General features: G+C 41.0%; 1 protein-coding gene across 2 annotated transcripts in view; it reads right to left on the reverse strand.

The window, feature by feature from the left end:
• RARB (retinoic acid receptor beta) overlaps positions 1–17541 on the reverse strand; it is a 162094-nt gene that overhangs the window by 122967 nt on the left and 21586 nt on the right. For both annotated transcript variants that reach the window (XM_054595042.1, XM_054595041.1), the window contains exon 2: positions 10127–10275. Coding sequence is in view for 1 of the 2 variants with exons in the window: in XM_054595041.1 (XP_054451016.1) it covers positions 10127–10275 (149 nt within the window). In the remaining variant the exon portion in view is untranslated. The remainder of the gene's footprint in view (positions 1–10126; positions 10276–17541) is intronic.

The following is a 17541-nucleotide window of genomic DNA, read 5'->3' on the forward strand; positions in this document are numbered from 1 at the left end:
TAGAAAGAGAGAAGGCTGAAACACTTATCTCCCAAAAGTAACTAAAAATCATTACCTATGATGGTGTAAATTTTATTTAAACAGGAATGATTTTCAATCATAATTTATATCCCTCTCAGGAAACCCCAAAAGTATACCTCTATTTCTTTGACAAAAATATGTTTCTGTTTTTGTTTGGTGTAATAATAATACATTGCCACAATTCATTTTTAGATGATGGTTGGCCCCTAGGAATTTTGTAAAAGTTAATTATTTTGCTCTTTACTTGCTTTAAATCAGAAAAGTGTTGATTTTGATGATATTTATTAAAAATTGAGCCAAACTACATGAAACAGACTTGAGACCGCATTGGGAAGTGAGCCATTTCCCAACCGACAGGTTAACTATGAATACTGGAAATAATTTCTCTACTGTATATCAAAGGTAAAACCTTTACCAAAAATTACAGGCTTTTAGCTTGTTTAATAAACAAAAAAACAACTAATGAAAGTGCTCTTGATATTTTAAAACAACAACGTAAGCATTTATAAACTTTTAACTATTAAAAGATTTATAAACTACTTAAAACCACCAATTTAAACAAACTATCATCATCCGGCCAACAGACACACACAAAAATACAGGGTTGCAGACTAACTCAGAATTCACTCTCCACTTCCTGTTTATTTATGCACCAGAAGAAAAAAAAATGGACAGATTTTCCTGTCTATTCAACCCAAAATGATTTCTTAATTTAGAATAACATTTATCTAGAACAACAACAACAAAAAAAGAGTTTTCTTCTCCTGTAGGAACTGTTTTTAGGAAAAGCCAGATTGCTATCTCAGCGGTTTCGATGTGGCTAGATCTGGAGGTAAATTCTAGATGTTGAGATTTTTATTTTCTTTAAATCATTAAGATCCCACAGATTCTTCACTATATATTCCAGTTGCTTGTCCTTAATGGTTTGCTTATAGACAACTTCAAAGAAACTAGATCTTTTTGCTCTGATGGGTTAACTGTGAGGTGGAAGACAGAAATTAAGAAGAAAACAAGCTGGTCTTAGCGACGAAAGGCCTTGTCTGTTCAGAAAATTTCATAAAAGTTTCTACAAATGTATCATCACAAATCCTATGTAATGAAACGTAATTCACTATGCAATTAGAATACATAAACTTATGCTACTACATGCATTACCATATAATTATATCTGCTTTATTATGTGTCATTTATTACTATATTAATTATGATATATTTAGATCTAATTTCTGATAAAAACCACATTAAGGCCCTACTATGTGCAGAGCATTGTATGTACTAGGCAATAGATAATAAAGCTGTGGTGAAGGACCAGCTCCAGCCCTTCTGGAATTTATAGTCTGACAAAAGAGGATGATATCAAACAAATGAATCCAGAAATAATAAGTTCATTACAGTTGTGTGAAGTGCTACAAAGGAGAACAGAAAATATAAAAAGGGGGACCTAACCTGGGGGTTCTAGAGAAGGCTTCTCCGAGGGAACGGTATGTAATGAGTCCCAGCTGAGCATCTTTCGTGCCTGGCTGGTCCCCAGTTGTTTGCACAGGGCTATGCAAAACTCACGTTAACAGAGTGGGTGAGTTTCCATTTTTCCACAAAATTTTCATAGGTTATTTCAAGTTCCCTTGATTTCATATTCATCTACAACTTTTGCCTGGAACACTCTTCTCTCCTTCCTCATCTGAAAAATGCTTAGACATCTATCACAAAATCTTCTCTGCTGTAAAGCCTTCCCGCAATGTGTCAGAGGGTGTGAGGCCCCTTCTCTGAGCCCATCAAGCGCCCTAACCACAAGAATCACAGCACAAGGCCGTGCACTATTTATATTTTTGCCCATTCCTTCATCTGTAAGTTCAATAAATAGTTCCTATGCACCTATTATTTAACAGGCACTGTTCTATGTACTTTCTAAACATTGACACAACACTGGAAACAAAATACATAAAAACCTTTTATCTTGTGTGTATATGATTTAATTCTGTTTTAATTTTGATTTTGTCTTTGTAGAATGAGGATTAAACTACAGATCTCCTATCTACCTCAGAGTGATACTGTAAAGGCTTGAGGAAGAGGTCAATTAAAGACCTTTAAATATGTTATATGAGGTCAAGGCAAGGTAATCTAAGGGTTTTTTCCCCTGTTTCTTGTATAAGTTAACGGAGCCACAAATTAAAATGTAATACAAGAGATGCCTTACATATTTGCTGCACAAGAAGTGGGCATGGGGGGCTGCCTGAGTGTGAATGGGGGGCTATGAGACTTGGCCATGAGGACAAACCAAAGCACAGTCTACTCAGATGTGACCATGGGTCACAGCTCCGAAAGATTTTCCTTTAAGCTTATAAATTAAAAATTTAAACAATAAAATAGCCCCCTATCTTTATAAACAAAACAAAACAAAAAAACAAAAAAAAACCCCCCACAACTTTTAATTCCTATACCTAGAGACTGTCTTATAGAAGGTATTTAATAAATATCTGATGAATGAGAGAATAAATAAATTCTCCATTGTTGGTTGATTTTAATAAGGGGAATAGCTCTGTGGGTATATAAGGGGACCTACTACTCTAGTTCAAGGACTGTAATAGTGAACTTGAAGTCAGGCTTCATAATTCAGTTTTGGCACCTACAGCAGGCAGATGTCCTATTTTCGTTATTGCCTTTAGTTATGTTATATTGTTCTTGGGGCCGAATACTGCAGCAAACCCCTAAACAGAAGCAACCATCAGGGTGGGCAAAGCCAAAAATGTTCTCCAAACAGCATAATGTTCATGTTTACCCACGCCCATTAAAAACAAAAAAAAAAAAAACCCAATGTCATTTGAAATGGCCTTGGTCAAATAAAATCACTAAGCACATTTATAGTATTTAATAGAAGTTCTAAAATTAAGTACAGACATCCATCTTCCTGATTGCAAAACTTTTTGTGCCTGACCACACTACTCGCCATGTGCCAGGAAAAAAAACAAAACAAAACAAAAAAGAAACAAACAAAATAGACCAGTAGCTGAACACTGTCATGGAGATGAGGGCTCCCTTCTTCAGAGGAAAGAAAAACAAAGGCGGATGAGAAAATGGACAAAATTAGCCCTGAGGGATCAAGGGGGCTAGTGGAGTTGAAGCTCCTCAAGGCTGCTTTAAATAGAAGGCTGCCAACGTGACCTTGAGCAAGCACTTCCTCTGCGCCCCAGCGGAGAAGGCACGCCATCATGCCTGCGCCCGGACTCACCCCAGGGGCCCTCCATGTGGGCTGGACAGTGGCTCCCAAATGCTGGCTTATGGATGGGAAGTTTCCACCCATCAGTGGCAAAGCAGAGAGAACAAGGACAAAGCTCTGGTTGGGAGCGTGCCCATGGGTGGGTCCTGTCTGTTAACTGTCCCTTCTTAGGAAAAGGCTGACTTGTGAGCTCTTCCTTATTTTTTTTTTAAAGATTTTGTTGTAAAAAATGTCATCTCTTCTATGAAATGATTGAAACAATAGGGTTGTTTTTCTTTTACATATGCTCCCACCTGTTTTTGTTTTTAATTTGTTGCCCGATGAAATCCCCAATCTGGACCGTAACACACCACTGCTTCCTACCTCCTGTTTCAAAGTGGCAGAAGCAAAGGGGTGTTTTCCATCAGGCATAGGATTTCAATCCCAGCCCTGGCCAAGGCAGGCTGTGTGACCTTGGTCAAGTTTCTTAACTTCTCTGAACCTGTTTCCTCCTCTGCAAAATCGGGATCATAAAGCTTACTCCCTGCAGCACTGCTGTGAGAATTAAATAAAGTATGGGTATAAAATGCCCAAATGCCTGGGTCAGAGTAAGTATCCAACAGGGCATCATTTTCCTTCTCCCCAGACTTGTAAACACTGGGGACTCCCATGCATATGAGCCAGCCCTAACAAGAAACTGGTTCAGTTGGTGGGTTCACTGTTTAGCATTCACATATTTGGCATGGCACTTAGTTCAAATGTGTGGATTTGCCTTTGTTCCACAGGTTTGCTGAGGCCCAGACAAGTTAATGGGCATAGTCCAGAGTGGAAGAAATGGTCCTAGAATCCAGTGTTCAGTTTCTGATCTAAAATGCTTCCCCTTATTAGTCACACAACTCATTCCTTCTCAGCCATGAGATCTCACCTGACCACTGTCAAATCAGGTACCCTTCAATTATTCTTCATACAGCCATTCTATTCATTTCATTCCAACTTTGAATTGTTTACCATCTGCCCTCTTGTACAAGACAGTAAGTTCCAGAAGGAACTTGTCTATCATGCTCACTGTTGTATCTCCAGCACCTGGCCTTGAAACTTAGTAGGCGTTCAATAAATGTATGCTGAAGGATGACAGAATGGTGACTACAGATGTCCCAAGAGACTTATCCATGAAACTGGAAATAGTAGAAAACAGGATCTAATCAAAGGCCGGCTCGGGTACGCCCACCGTTTGGCAAGGTGACTTTGCTAATTTTCCTCTTAAGGAAAGCAGCCTATTTCTCCACCCACTGAATCTAGACTTAACAATGTAACTGGTTTGGCCAATGGGACATTAGTAAGTTAGTAAATGTGATGCAGCCAGGGTTTTGCACATTGGTAATGTCTTCTCTTACTGATGGGAACCCATCCACCACCACATGAACAAGTCCAGGCTGGGCTAATGGACAAGCAAGAACACCATGGGAAGAGAAAACAGGCACCCTGCCAAAGCCCCAGCCAGCCCAGACAAAAAGACCTACACAGAATTATAACAAATAATAAATGTCTATTGTTTTAAGCCAACAAGCATTTGGGTTATTTGTTAAGCAGGAAAAGCTACCAAATACAGCAGCTCATAGACGACATTCCCAAAATCACTCCAAAATAAGATGCCAGGTGCCTTTGGAAGTAGCTCCCTTATAAAAAAAAAAATAACTAATTTCTTTGACGGTGGGCAGTAAGGAAGTGGGAGCTGAGTAAGAACAAAGAGGTGGAGAAATACCCGACAGGGAGCATGAGTCTTGAAGCTCCTACCACGGAGCCCTAGGGATGTGGACATCAACCCCTGTTAGGCAGGTCTTCTTAAGAAAGCGGGGAGGGAAGCCACAGTTCCAAGCCTTCAGTCCACCAGCACCAGCTGGCCTGCCATCTTTGGCATGAGTGCTCTGGACTACCAGTTCCAAATTTTAGAAATTGTAAGAAATAATATACCGTTGTATATTTCAGCAAAAGCCATGGTACCAGGCCCAAGGGCCAAAAGTGACCCACTGTATGGTAGGCCCAAGGGCCAAAAGTGACCCACTGCTTTAAAATAAAATAAAGTTTTATTGGAACATAGTCATGCCCATTCTTTTACATACGGCTCCTTTCATGCTGCAAGGGCTGAGTTGAGTAGTAGCAACAGAGACCATACGACCTTCAGAGCCTAAAATATTTATTACCTGGCTCTTTACAGAAACAATTTGCCAACCTCTTTACTAGAGTGATCAGGGGAGGTTCCATGGAGTGGTGGGGTCTTACGCTCAGTCTTGAGAGAAAGAAACAATGTTTGTTTTGATATAAAAGAATGGGGAACTGCTGAAAGAGCATTACAAGAGAGAATGCTAAGATGATAATTGATGTCACATCACCATGTGCAAACGTCATTGTAAGTTAACGATGATACAGACAATAACTAAGCACATATACCACTTAATATGTGCCAGGTATTACTGTATATGCTTTATATTAATTCATTTTATCTTCACAACAATATTATGAGTCAGGTGGTATTATTATCTCCATTTTTCCAAATGAGAAGGGGGAGACACAGAATTAAAAATGTCTTCTCAAGGTCACAAAGCTAGCAAGTGCCTAGCTAGGATTCACTCCAGACTCCATACTTTTGGAAGCTACAAAAATGGAAAGGTAAAGGTAAAATAAAGGCCAAAATCGGGCACAAGCTCTCGCTCTGAGCAATGAGACTGTTTCTTATATGAAAATCAGCTTTATTACTTTATAATGTTAAGTCTTGCTGGCCAACCACACCACATGTTCATTTTACATATTCTTTGTCCTCTGCAAAAAATTGTCATGGCTCAGCTGGAAATCCCCTAAATGGGACATCCCTCTAGCACATCCAGTGGTTATGCTGCCAGGGTGGTTGCCAGGGTGATGCTGTGTCAACAGAGCAGCCACTGGCCTTTCCCAAAGGTGAGCCACAGTCTATTCATTAAGCTCTGAGACTGCCACCTGGTTCCTTCCCCAAACCATAATCAATAAGCACATCCTGGTAATGACAGGCAAAAGCCCCTCTTTAAGAAAGCCATTAATTCTTAAAATTGTCAACTGGGTTCTGTTTGGGAGTCCAACTTTAGAGCGGAGGCCTTCAGCCCAGAGTAGTGATTTCTGATCCCAGCCAAAGGATGAGGCCACCTCTTCTAGGTCAGCCAGGGCCTAGGTAGCCCAAAGTGGTATCAAGCATGGGACCCATTATGTATAACCAAATTAAATACAGACAGAATTCCAGAATAGAAGTTGTCTCTTGACTCATCACCTTATTTTCACAAGGGGGAAATTCCTAATAGATAGTTTCCAATAAGACTAGCTTTAAGAGAACAACTGGGCTTAAACTAATATACCTTTTCTAGAGGGCATTTTGGCAATTTGTATCAAAAGCCTTAACACTGTATAAAGCCAATGACCTAGATATTCTACTTGTATACTACTTTATCCCAAGGAAATGATCAGATACATACTTAAAGTCTATACATTAAAGCATTAGCTATAACAGAGAAACACTGGAAATATACTACAATAGGCAATTAGTTCAATAAATTAAAACCAGTGTGCAAGGTAAAATTCTATTCTGGTAAAAAGCAAAAAAAAAAAACCCCAAAAAACAAAACACAAAAATAGCAACATCATGTACACTTAGAAAAACTAGAAAAACAGGGTTAGTGGTGTTTTTTCCCTCCTAGGGTAGAACTATGGTTGATTTAATTTTGTACTTTTTTATACAATAAATTCAGCATTGTATTAGTAATTTTAAAAAATGATAATAAGCTATTTTGTTTTTGGGGGTATTACTTCATAGCTTTGCATTCTCGCATTTTTCAGTTCTGTGAACTTCGTCACTGTATTTTTCCAGCAAGTGAAAATGCAGACCCGTCTTTACCAAGGAAAAAGGCAGTTCAAATTTTCAGAGACCCACCCACAAGACAAAACTCTTCAAATCTGACAACTAACTGGCTGGCTAGTTCATCTGACCTTAAACTGGACTTACCGCTCTGTTAAAAAGATTTATCATAACATGACTTGGAACAGCTTAACCAAGTTCATCAAAGTTATTTGTGCTGATATGGGTTTTGTTTTTGTTGATTTTTTTCCTAAAAAGAATCAGAATCCTAAATTAAAACAAGAGATCCAGAGAATTAGTGAAGGGCTGATTAAAACAGTGTGTACCATGCAGATTGCCAAACAGCTTAACATGTAGGGCCTGGAACCCACACAAGAGATTCGCTCAGTTGTTTTTTTCCCAGGACATAGTGGGAGCAGGTAGCTGAGCCATATGACAAACCTCATTAAGATTTCTGGACGTGAGATGACTTAAAAGTTTTAGAAATAAAGGAGAGTCTTTGCATTTAACTTTCGAATAAGCATTAGAAAATTATTTTTATATCACACAACAAATTATTTATATATTGGACAAAGTAAGCTGGTGTTCTGAAGCTTTCTCAAATCTCAGGATAAATTTAGATTTGCCAGAGGCTACCAGTATTAAAGCAATAATTAGATGCACAAATATTTTCTTTTTATCCAGCTGCCAACTGCTTGCTGTGTTAACCTTCCTGATCACCATACCTGAAACTGCTGTAGGAAAGCGAGTGCCTTTAAAACAACCAACACAATTCCACAGGCAGAGGAATGTGCCTAAGTCATTCATGAATTTCCCCCAACCTGCCCTGTAAATAATACACATGTATTCAAATTGTTTGAAATAAGGGAAACCACACATAGTTTCACTGAGGGGCTGAGTTACATTTACATGTTTGCCCAACTTATATCTTTAAGCACCCGCTACATGAGAGATTGAGTGTGAGATGCTGGACAAGGGAACCAGAGGCCTCTCCACTCTGTGTTCATAGGCAGTTAGACATGCAGTGTGGTAGAGTAAATATAAAAATATCCCCAATTTTTCTCCCCCTGTATTCCTGCATCTGAAGTGACTTTGCAGCTCCTTGAATTAAAAAGTTGAGTTTATGTTCCTGCCTCCTGAATACAAACTGGCCTTATCACTTGCTTTGGCCAACATGATGTGTCAGAAGTGATGGTGTGCCACTTCCGAGCCTTAGCCTTCACAGACTCACTATGCCCCAATTTTCTCCTCTGGCACTCTGCCCATGCAAATAGCCAAGGCCAGCCGAATGGGAATGAGACCACATGGAGGAGAGCTGAGCTGAGGGTCCCCAGCCAACAGGCAGTGAGTGCCCCCAGAGGCAGAGCCCGCTAACTAATATGCAGCTGACCAGTGGCACACAATGGAGCACAGCTCAGAAGAGATGAAGCACCAAAAGGAGCCCGGCCTACAGTGCTGAATTGCAGAGAATTGCAGGCTCAATACTGGGTTGGCCAAAAAATCCGTTATGTTTTTTCTGTATGATGGTTCTAGTAGTGCTTAGTTGTCTTTAACTTCATTCGAAACAATTTTGTTAGATTGTATTGTGACAGCTGTCATATCAGCATGCATTTAAATAGAAACTTATCAAAATTGGTGAATTTTCATGCAGCCATTTTAGTATTGAAGATGGAAGAAAATACGCAAAATTTTTGGCATCTCGTGCTTTCTATTTCAAGAACATAAAAACACAACTGAGACGCAAAAAGAAGATTTGTGCCATGTACAGAGAAGGTGCTGGACTGATAGAACATGTCAACAGTGGTTTGAAAGTTTCTTGGTACTATTTACATTTTGACCAAATAATTCTTTGCTGTGGGGCTGTCTTATGCATTGGAAGATGTTTAGCAGCATCCCTGGCTTCAACCCACTGGAAGCCAATGGTGGGAGATATCCGACATATTCAAAATGTCCAAATCAATGAAGTTATTGGTGAAAATGAAATATGTCTTTTATTTTACAGAAAAAAAGTACAGGATTTTTTGGCCAACTCAATAAAAAGTTAGTGTTTTAGCCTCTTGGTTTTAGAATGGTTTGTTACACGATAGTGCCTAACCAATACACACAGAAATAAGTGCTAACTCCAATAAACCAAATACAAAAAGCCATAAAGCACCTAATGGAAGCACCTGTAATATTTCTCCCACATGTTTACAATTACCAATGAATCATGCAATTTAGGTATATAAACAATAGACCTGAATGCCCATTGGAGAGAACATAAAGAAGCTGTATATCTAGGGAAGAACTGGCTCAAGACAGCCATAGTTCCTTTGAAAAACTGTCTATGGATGAGTTGGATTTGCCTGTAAAGTCATTCTTTGTTTCTTTTCTCTCTTGGAAAGAAAAAGAAAAAAAAAAAAAAGCTCCTTCACTCAATTAAGCCTGTTGGACTCGATAACAATTGTCTAGCTTGATTCAAAGCAGCCATATCCTCTCTGACACATGTTCAGCCTCCACTACTCTGTAGGCTGGAATTTTAAATCCAGTCCCCCTGAATTTATGACACACACACAGTAGCAAGTCCCTACAGGCTGAAAATCAAACTGTAATTCAAAGGCCACAGGGCCGAGGAAACAGCCAGAAGATAAATCCCAATTTCAACCTTGGATTCTCTGCAAGTTGATTCAATGGCTTGTCAGTCATATTTAAAAATAAAATAAAACTACAGAGACACCAGACGGCATGTTTTAAAGAGAAACAGGATGGTGCTTTTCAGAACTCCTTCAAAAGACTCTTGCTACCTGAAAGGGACTGTTGTGTGTTATTTTAAGGGCCCTACGGCATTTGGCCCCCATCAGTTACTTGCAGAAGTTTCTGAATTTTTAACTAATGAGGTATAAGAAGTCAAACCATGAAATGCAACCGAGGCCACCACCCTGACTGAAAGTGACGTGACAGATGCCAAAGCAGCCCATTCCTGGAGCTGGGGAGGTCGCCTTCACAGGGCTCGCAGAGAATGAGAGTGCACCAGGCGCAGAGCCATGGGTACTCACCTTACAGCCCTCACAGGCGCTGACCCCATAGTGGTACCCCGAGGATTTGTCCTGGCAGACGAAGCAGGGTTTGTACACGCGGGGGGGAGGAAGCGGAGACGGAGGGCTCGGGACGAGTTCCTCAGAGCTGGTGCTCTGTGTTTCAATCGCTACAATGGAGAAAGAGAGAAAATGGATTTCAGTTCATTTCTCTTTACCAGTGAATTCACAGGCTTCCGCCCCCAATTCAGCAATAACACTAGCAAAGATAGAGGCTCACAAAACTAGTCATCATTTGGGGCACAGCAGTGGGGACAGTGACACTGTTAGGGTGCTCGGTACTTTACAAAGTGTCTTTTTCAACGTGAGGGAGGTGACTTGACCACCATTTTACCCTCAAGAGAGACAGAGTCAGAGGTGTGCAGTAAACTTGTCCGAGATCAACAGGGCAGCGGTAGAAACAAGCTGCAAAGTCAAATCTTCACACTGCAAACCCCAGGCTTTGGCTACCCTTCTGTCTCTGCTGGCTTCTGATTCAGTTAGTCTTGGAAATAACTTGTTTGACTTTGTTGCTCCTTTAACCAAAAGCAAATTTCCAGAGGACAACTGAAGAAAATGCCCAAAGTTCCCATTCAGCAAGTGTATGGGGAGGGCCTCTGGCATGTGCCCTAACCAATCTTCCTTAATAATAATATTGGTAAAACCTTTGCTACTCAAAGACTGATCTTATGGACCCGCAGCACCTGCATCTCTTCAGAACTTACTTGAAAACATAGTTATCAGGCCCCAGTCTTCTACTGACTTAACTGTCCTGTAGCCAAACTTTACAGCAGGTCTAGTCAAGTCACCCACTAGACACACTGTATCAGTCCTCATCTTGCAGTCCTACTGCCATGCCAGGCTAGGAATCCGCCTCAACTACAGCAATGGCCTCTTCACTGTACCTACTTCTCTACACTGGAGTCCATTCTTCAAAGGAGCCGTAAGACAACTGTTGAAAAAGTTAAAACCAATCCCTCCTTACTTACCTGTTTAAAGCTCTCCAATAGCTACGCATTAGATCAAAGCTCAGCTCTTTACTATGTTCTGTGAAGCTCTCCATGATATGGCCCAATAGCAACAGCAATGATTGTCCTAATTTATAGACTCCTCAAGACTTGGCTTCTATTGTATCTCTTGAATAGGCCAAGCTCTCATGCCAACTTAAGGCAAGTGCGCACTGACCAATTCTCCTACCTGGAAATTCTGGAACCTTCACCTCTCTGGTTTCTTTTCATCTCTTAGATCTTTGAGCAAATGTTACCTTATCTAAGATGACTTTTGAAAGTAAAATGCCCTACCCCATTCCTCACTCCTGGTCACTATATCCCATTATTTTATTTTATTTTCTATACAATTCTCTAACTCTACATTTATCAAGTTTGTGTACAACTTTACTTTATACCTCTTCCATACCCTCAAGTATGGGTTTAACGAGGCCAAAGAACTTGCCTGCATTGTTTACAATGTGTTCCAGGCCCAGAAGAGGTCCTGGCATATAGTAGGTAAGTAATCAATAAATATTTGTTGAATTAATACATAAACTTTTTCTTCTTCCATTACAAACACTAAGTGCTCCTCTAAGTCAATAAATTATAAAATTGGAAATCAAATAACTTTCATTTACTCACTTGCTTACTTAAAAAAGTAATTAATTATCCCTTTGGAATAGAATTAACTTTATTTATAGTATTTTTACAATTCAGAAGAATCTTGGAGTGAATTCATTATTCAAGTCTTCATTGGTTAGACCCGAGGTATCTGGGACAAGAGAGCCCTTACTCGGGATGGCCTGGCACAATTATGCCAAGTGTTCTACAGATGGGCTGGCATCTAAAATGTCTCCAAGGCTTATCAGATCACATATCAGGCTGAAAATGCAAAGCATTCCTCATACCATTCACCTTCACTGAAAACAGATGAGTAATGATGACATCAAGAAGAGAACAGTACTTGTTAAAAGTACAAAATAATAGATCACTCTTTGTTAAAACCAAAGAAAACAAACACACACAGGATCAACCACAATCGTTTCACTCAGAGAAAAATCACTGTTGTCATCTTGGCATACACTTTCCAGACATTTTTCTACGCATATGTTTTTGGTTGCTTTGTTTACTAAAATTGAATTATACTGTAGAGTCTATTTGGGACTTAGTCTGCTTAACTTTTTTTCTATCAGGGGTTCATTTCCTTGTAAAAAATATTTCTCCACAGAACATTCCATTATGACATGAAGATCTTTACAGCGAATCTCAGTGTATCTCTATTTCCTTAGGATACAGTCTCAGAAGTAGAATTATTTGTTCAAAATGTATGGTTATTTAAAAATCTGTTGTTAGTTTTTAATTCAGTTTGATAAATTGACTTCTAGGAAGCCTGTGTCAGTTGACACTCCTAAAATCAACAGGTGAGTCCTTCCCTACGTGCCTCTGAAAAGTTTTGGATTGGTGCCACTGGTGTGCCTCGATGTCTGCCCGCGCGCTCCCACAGCTCTGACAGGGCCCCGCCGTCCCCACCAGGAGCGGCCCTGCATTGTGTTCTCTACAGAAGCAACGTGGTGGGGGGTGTGTTTTAATGCCCTACTCGCTCATGTAGAACAGCTAATCTGGCTTGACTTGGGAAGTTGTAAATAGAATTGTTAGGGCTGGATTCAGCTGTCACAGCTATGCCCTGAATTTCAAAAGTGGGTGGTAATTTCCATAAATATGCCACTTCAAATACATGTACTCAAGCATTTCACCCTCCCAAAGAGAGGAAACATAACTGCGGGCAATTTAATACCCAAGCAACTCGGGGCAAAGTACACGAAAAGGGAGAGGCCTTGAAAATCCCAAAACATTTTACAAAGGTTGGAAATAGACTTTTTCTATGGATGAGAGTCATTTATGACGAATGGATCTAAAATGCTGTTCTGAATAGCTTCCATCAATTCAAATGTTCTACTGTAAGCCATCCATTGTGAGGGCTCTGGACTTTTATTAGGGCTGGGGTGATTTCACCTGCAATGCTGTGAACTTTCCCATATTTGCACAACGGATGTTCACATCTTCAATTGTTCATTTTTGCTGAGTGACTATAATATGGCAAGCATTGTGTTATATGCCATGGACAGAGCATGGTATAATCCCTTAGTCCCGACAAGCTTGGCCTAATAGAGAGTAAACCAACGATTTAGCATGTAACGTTTCCAAACGTGGCTACGTATTAGAACTACCTGGGGAGTTTTCAACTATCCTCATGCACACGTTATATCCCAGACCTAATATGCCAGAATGTCTGGGAGTGGAAGCCAGGCAGGAGGAGCATGTTTTGGAAAAAAGAAAGAATTCCCAGGTGAATCCAAATTGCAGCAGTTTGGAAGCCACTGGTATTATGATAATGAGGAAGGTTTCAAACTTTATTCACCCCAGGAGAAACCAAGAGAGGCTTCCCGGGGGAGATGACCAGGCTGTGTTTGGAGGGATAAATTGATTCTTTCTATCGAGGTTTAAATTTGAATCCTAAAAATGCTGTAAGCAAATCCCACACAAATCTAAACAGTCAAGTCTTATATGTGACAAGGAATAATCATCTTCAGAAAAAATTTACCATTGGTAGTAAAGGACTAAATATTTGATTTACATCTATATTCAAATATCATGCTCAAAGCTGGTAATCTGTGGTCCTGTATTTCCTCTGTGTGGCCCATAACAGTGAGAACTATGCAATGCAAAAAGAAAGGAAAAGTCTCCATGGTCCAGTCAGGTTGCCTAAGCTAGCCTTAAACACACTCACCACAACCAGTTCTGGAATTAAAGCCAGGATATGGCATCAGCATAAAAGCAGATCCCTACTTAATGCAACCTCCGGCCTTTTGGATAATGTAGCAAAATACTTTGGCAAAGTTTATTAATGCTCCCCTTCCCCTTTCATTCCCCGTTCCACCTGCCCCTCCCCCTCCCCACCACCACCAGGAGTAAAGACAGTGGGAAACCAGGGAGGCAGATAGCCTAAGGGCTCCCCTTTCCCCAGTCATTTTGGCATTTAAGGTAGCGACAGAGTGCTTGGCCATTGATCTGTTCACTGTCATCCTGCTTAAATCAATAATCTATTAGTCCCTTTAAATTAGAGTTAGATTCATCAAATGCCCTTGAGAGGCCTCAAACATTTTGTTCCTTATTCCAAGCAAGCACAATAAGTCTATGGAATGATAAAATTTTTGCTGGAAAACTCTGCAGGCTCAGCAGACAATGTGTCCTGTATTAGCTCATTCAGCGATCTCAGGCAGGCCAAAAAAGCAGTTTTTAGACTTCCCAGGGGGAAAAGCGGCCTGTGTCATTCAATCAGACAACTGTACTCCAGTCATCCTGATGTGATTTCAGTTTGGGGAAGCGGCCTTTGAGGAATAATTAGGATCTGCTTTTTGCCTCCCGCTTTTATTTATTTCCTTGCTTACTTATTGTCTTATTCAGTGCTCTTTGGTGATTGCACCGCCGACAAGCCGCAGCCTCCAATGTGGCATCTAAACTGCTCACCAGATGGGCTGCTTTGCTTCGTCAGGGAATGGCCAAGACAGGGAAACTTCTGCTACTGGGGTAAGATGGATGCTTGGCTCCATGGGTCCCTGCCCAGAGCAGAGTCAGCACCAGAGGTGCTGAGGGGGCTTCTCTGGGCTGCACACAGGCAAAAGGAGACAGCAAGCTGCACAACCCTGCGTGAACAGGCACAAGCTTCCAGCCCATATTTTAAACCCCTCCATCCCTGCAACATAGAGGATGTCTGCCACTAAGGAAAACAAAGCTAGAATCGCTGTCTTGTATAAAAATTCATTACAGGTCTTGTTTGCATCTAAATCAATGCTCCTCAAAGTGTGGTCCAGACCAGCAACCGGCAAGAGGATTCCTGGAGGTAGGGCGGTGGGCATTTGCTTTAAATTAGTAATTTTCATTCTATCTAGGGTAAAGGACCATGTCTTACCCTTCCACTCTAAATCTATCATGAGGTGATAAAATCCAATCAAGACAAATCCCTAGAAAAAATATATATAAGTAAAATGGATCTCTAGCCCTGGCTGGTGTGGCTCAGTGGACTGAGTGCTGGCCTGCGAGCCAAAGGGTCACTGGTTCGATTCCCAGTCAGGGCACGTGCCTGGGTTGTGGGCCAGGTCCCTGGTAGGGGGCGCATGAGAGGCAATCACACATTGATGTTTCTCTTCCTCTCTCCTTCCCTTCCCCCTCTCTAAAATAAATAATTAAAAATTTTTTTAAAAAAATGGATCTCTAGAAACAATTAACAAAAAGGTGTCCAAAACATAAGCTCCAACTTAGAAACAAATGTTAGCAGACATAAGCTTATGCTGTGCAATTGCTATAAAAGTCTTTAAATACTTGCTCCCAATTTCTGCATTTGCTGTGGACTGGCCACCGGCAGTTTCAAGAAGGACACTGGGCCACAGACCGCACTTTGAGAAGCACTGCTCTGAAGGACTTCAAAATCAGAGGTTGTTCACAGGCAAAACAAAAAAACTAAAAATCTCCACGAACAGGGATGGTGCAAAATGGAACGCCAGCACACCCCGGGCCACGGCCACAGTGCTGGGGATTAATTCATTCTCAAAATTCAAAAGGAAAAAAAAAAATGTAATGATGTGGCCTGTTAAGAGAACTTGGCACTTACAAACTTAACTCACCTGAGAAAACATAGGATAAATGTCCTTGTTGTTACAACACACCTGAGTGTCATTTAAACACACAGAAAGTCTCCAACAATAGCTCCCTTCACAATTCCTAACATGCCTAGCATTTTTCTGAAGGTTAGATTAAGTAGCTGATACCATTTTTAAGAGAGAGCTCAGTATACAATTTTTTTTTTCTTTGTGAGAGCTAATTTACTGCTGGCTAAACCATGTTGACAGATTTCAGGATTTTATGTTGGGCCTGATTAGAGGCAGGCATCTTGCATTATGAAAGCCCTGTCTTTTTACTAGAACCTTCCATGATTAAGACAATATTTTAACGCACTCTCTGGGCAGCTGAGCCTTAAAAGAAAAAAAGGAGTTGTAAAGCAAAAGGCATTTCCTGCATGGCCCCCAGGGAATTTTGAGCCCAGAGCTCCAGACCCGGTGGGAGGGAGTAATTTCAGCTAATTAAGGGAGAATAGCAAAGTGTTGCATTTGGTCAAAACATTCAGTTGGGCTTCATTTTTGTTGGCACCAAAGAGAGCTGGTCTGGATTTTTTCCCCCTTTTTCTGTGGATTCACTGCAGGACTGCTAGGCCCACAGCTCACATACATTAGGGAGAAAGTCAAAGGAAACGCCAAAGTTCAACTAAAGTACAAGTAATTAGAACCAGATTCTCCTCTGCGTGTATGTGCGCATGCGTGTGTGTGAGTGCGCTTCTAGACCTTTTATTAAAATATAATTTACATGCCTCCAAACGTTAGAGTGGGGGGCAGAAGAACTCCATACTGTCGCTCATTTAATTTTCCTGTCGCCTCTTCGTGCGGGGGTCTGCTTTTAATCAGCTTTCTGGAGAAGTGGTTTGTCTCCACACACATTGGTTTTGCAAATCTGTGAATCGCGTTCTGAAATTAGGTAATTATCAAACAAGAAAAACTCTGCTCTAAAATGGACTTGCCGCACACTGCTGCTGGCTTTGTTATTATTAAGCAGCTCCAAGATTAGTCCCCGGTTTGGGGCAGGCAAGGGAAGGAGGGGGTGTTTGGGGAAGGAAAACATCATTGTGGGGCTTTGGCAGTCCTGACTCCGTAACCTGCCCATGACCCTGAAGGAGTGTGTGTTTGCCCGGGTCACCGGGATCCTGGCGGAGGGCTGGAGCTGGGTTATGAGAATCCCTGCTATTCTGACCACACATGCAACAGGTGCGGAACACAGGCAGGGGACAAAAGCAGGGCCGGGGGGGGGGGAGGCTTTGATTTTTGACTCCTTAAAGAAAGCCTTGCTTTGCAAAAGGTTGTCCAGGGTGGGCAGCCACACCATCACCTGGCAACTCGTTCAAGGAAGGCTCTCGGCTCCACCCAGAAATGGCTGCCAATCAAAATAGGCATTTTAAGAAAATTCCGTTAATTCCTCTGCACATGAACAACGTTTAAGACACCCTGACTTAAAAAATGTCCTGTTACTGTGCTCACCTCCCCAGAATCCCAAACATTGTGCTGAGTCAATTTGGCATGGGAACTCAGTGAGCTTCCCTTTTGCACAGGTCCTCACTAAATGCTCCACCTTGTTAAGTACTTAAAATATTAAGATCTTCAAGCTGGGTGTGTATTTATGCTCACCAGAAGCCAGAAGCCTTCGTTCTCTCCCACGGAATTTTGGCAGTGGACTTTAGTTGGCAGTGGGTTCAAAGTTGTACCGGAAGAGCCTGAACTAATAGTATCTACTCTTTACTGAGCC

The sequence above is a fragment of the Pteronotus mesoamericanus genome, unplaced genomic scaffold (assembly GCF_021234165.1).
Source record: "Pteronotus mesoamericanus isolate MK-2021 breed Mesoamerican mustached bat unplaced genomic scaffold, CSHL_Meso_final scaffold_54, whole genome shotgun sequence".
Lineage (NCBI taxonomy): Eukaryota > Metazoa > Chordata > Mammalia > Chiroptera > Mormoopidae > Pteronotus > Pteronotus mesoamericanus.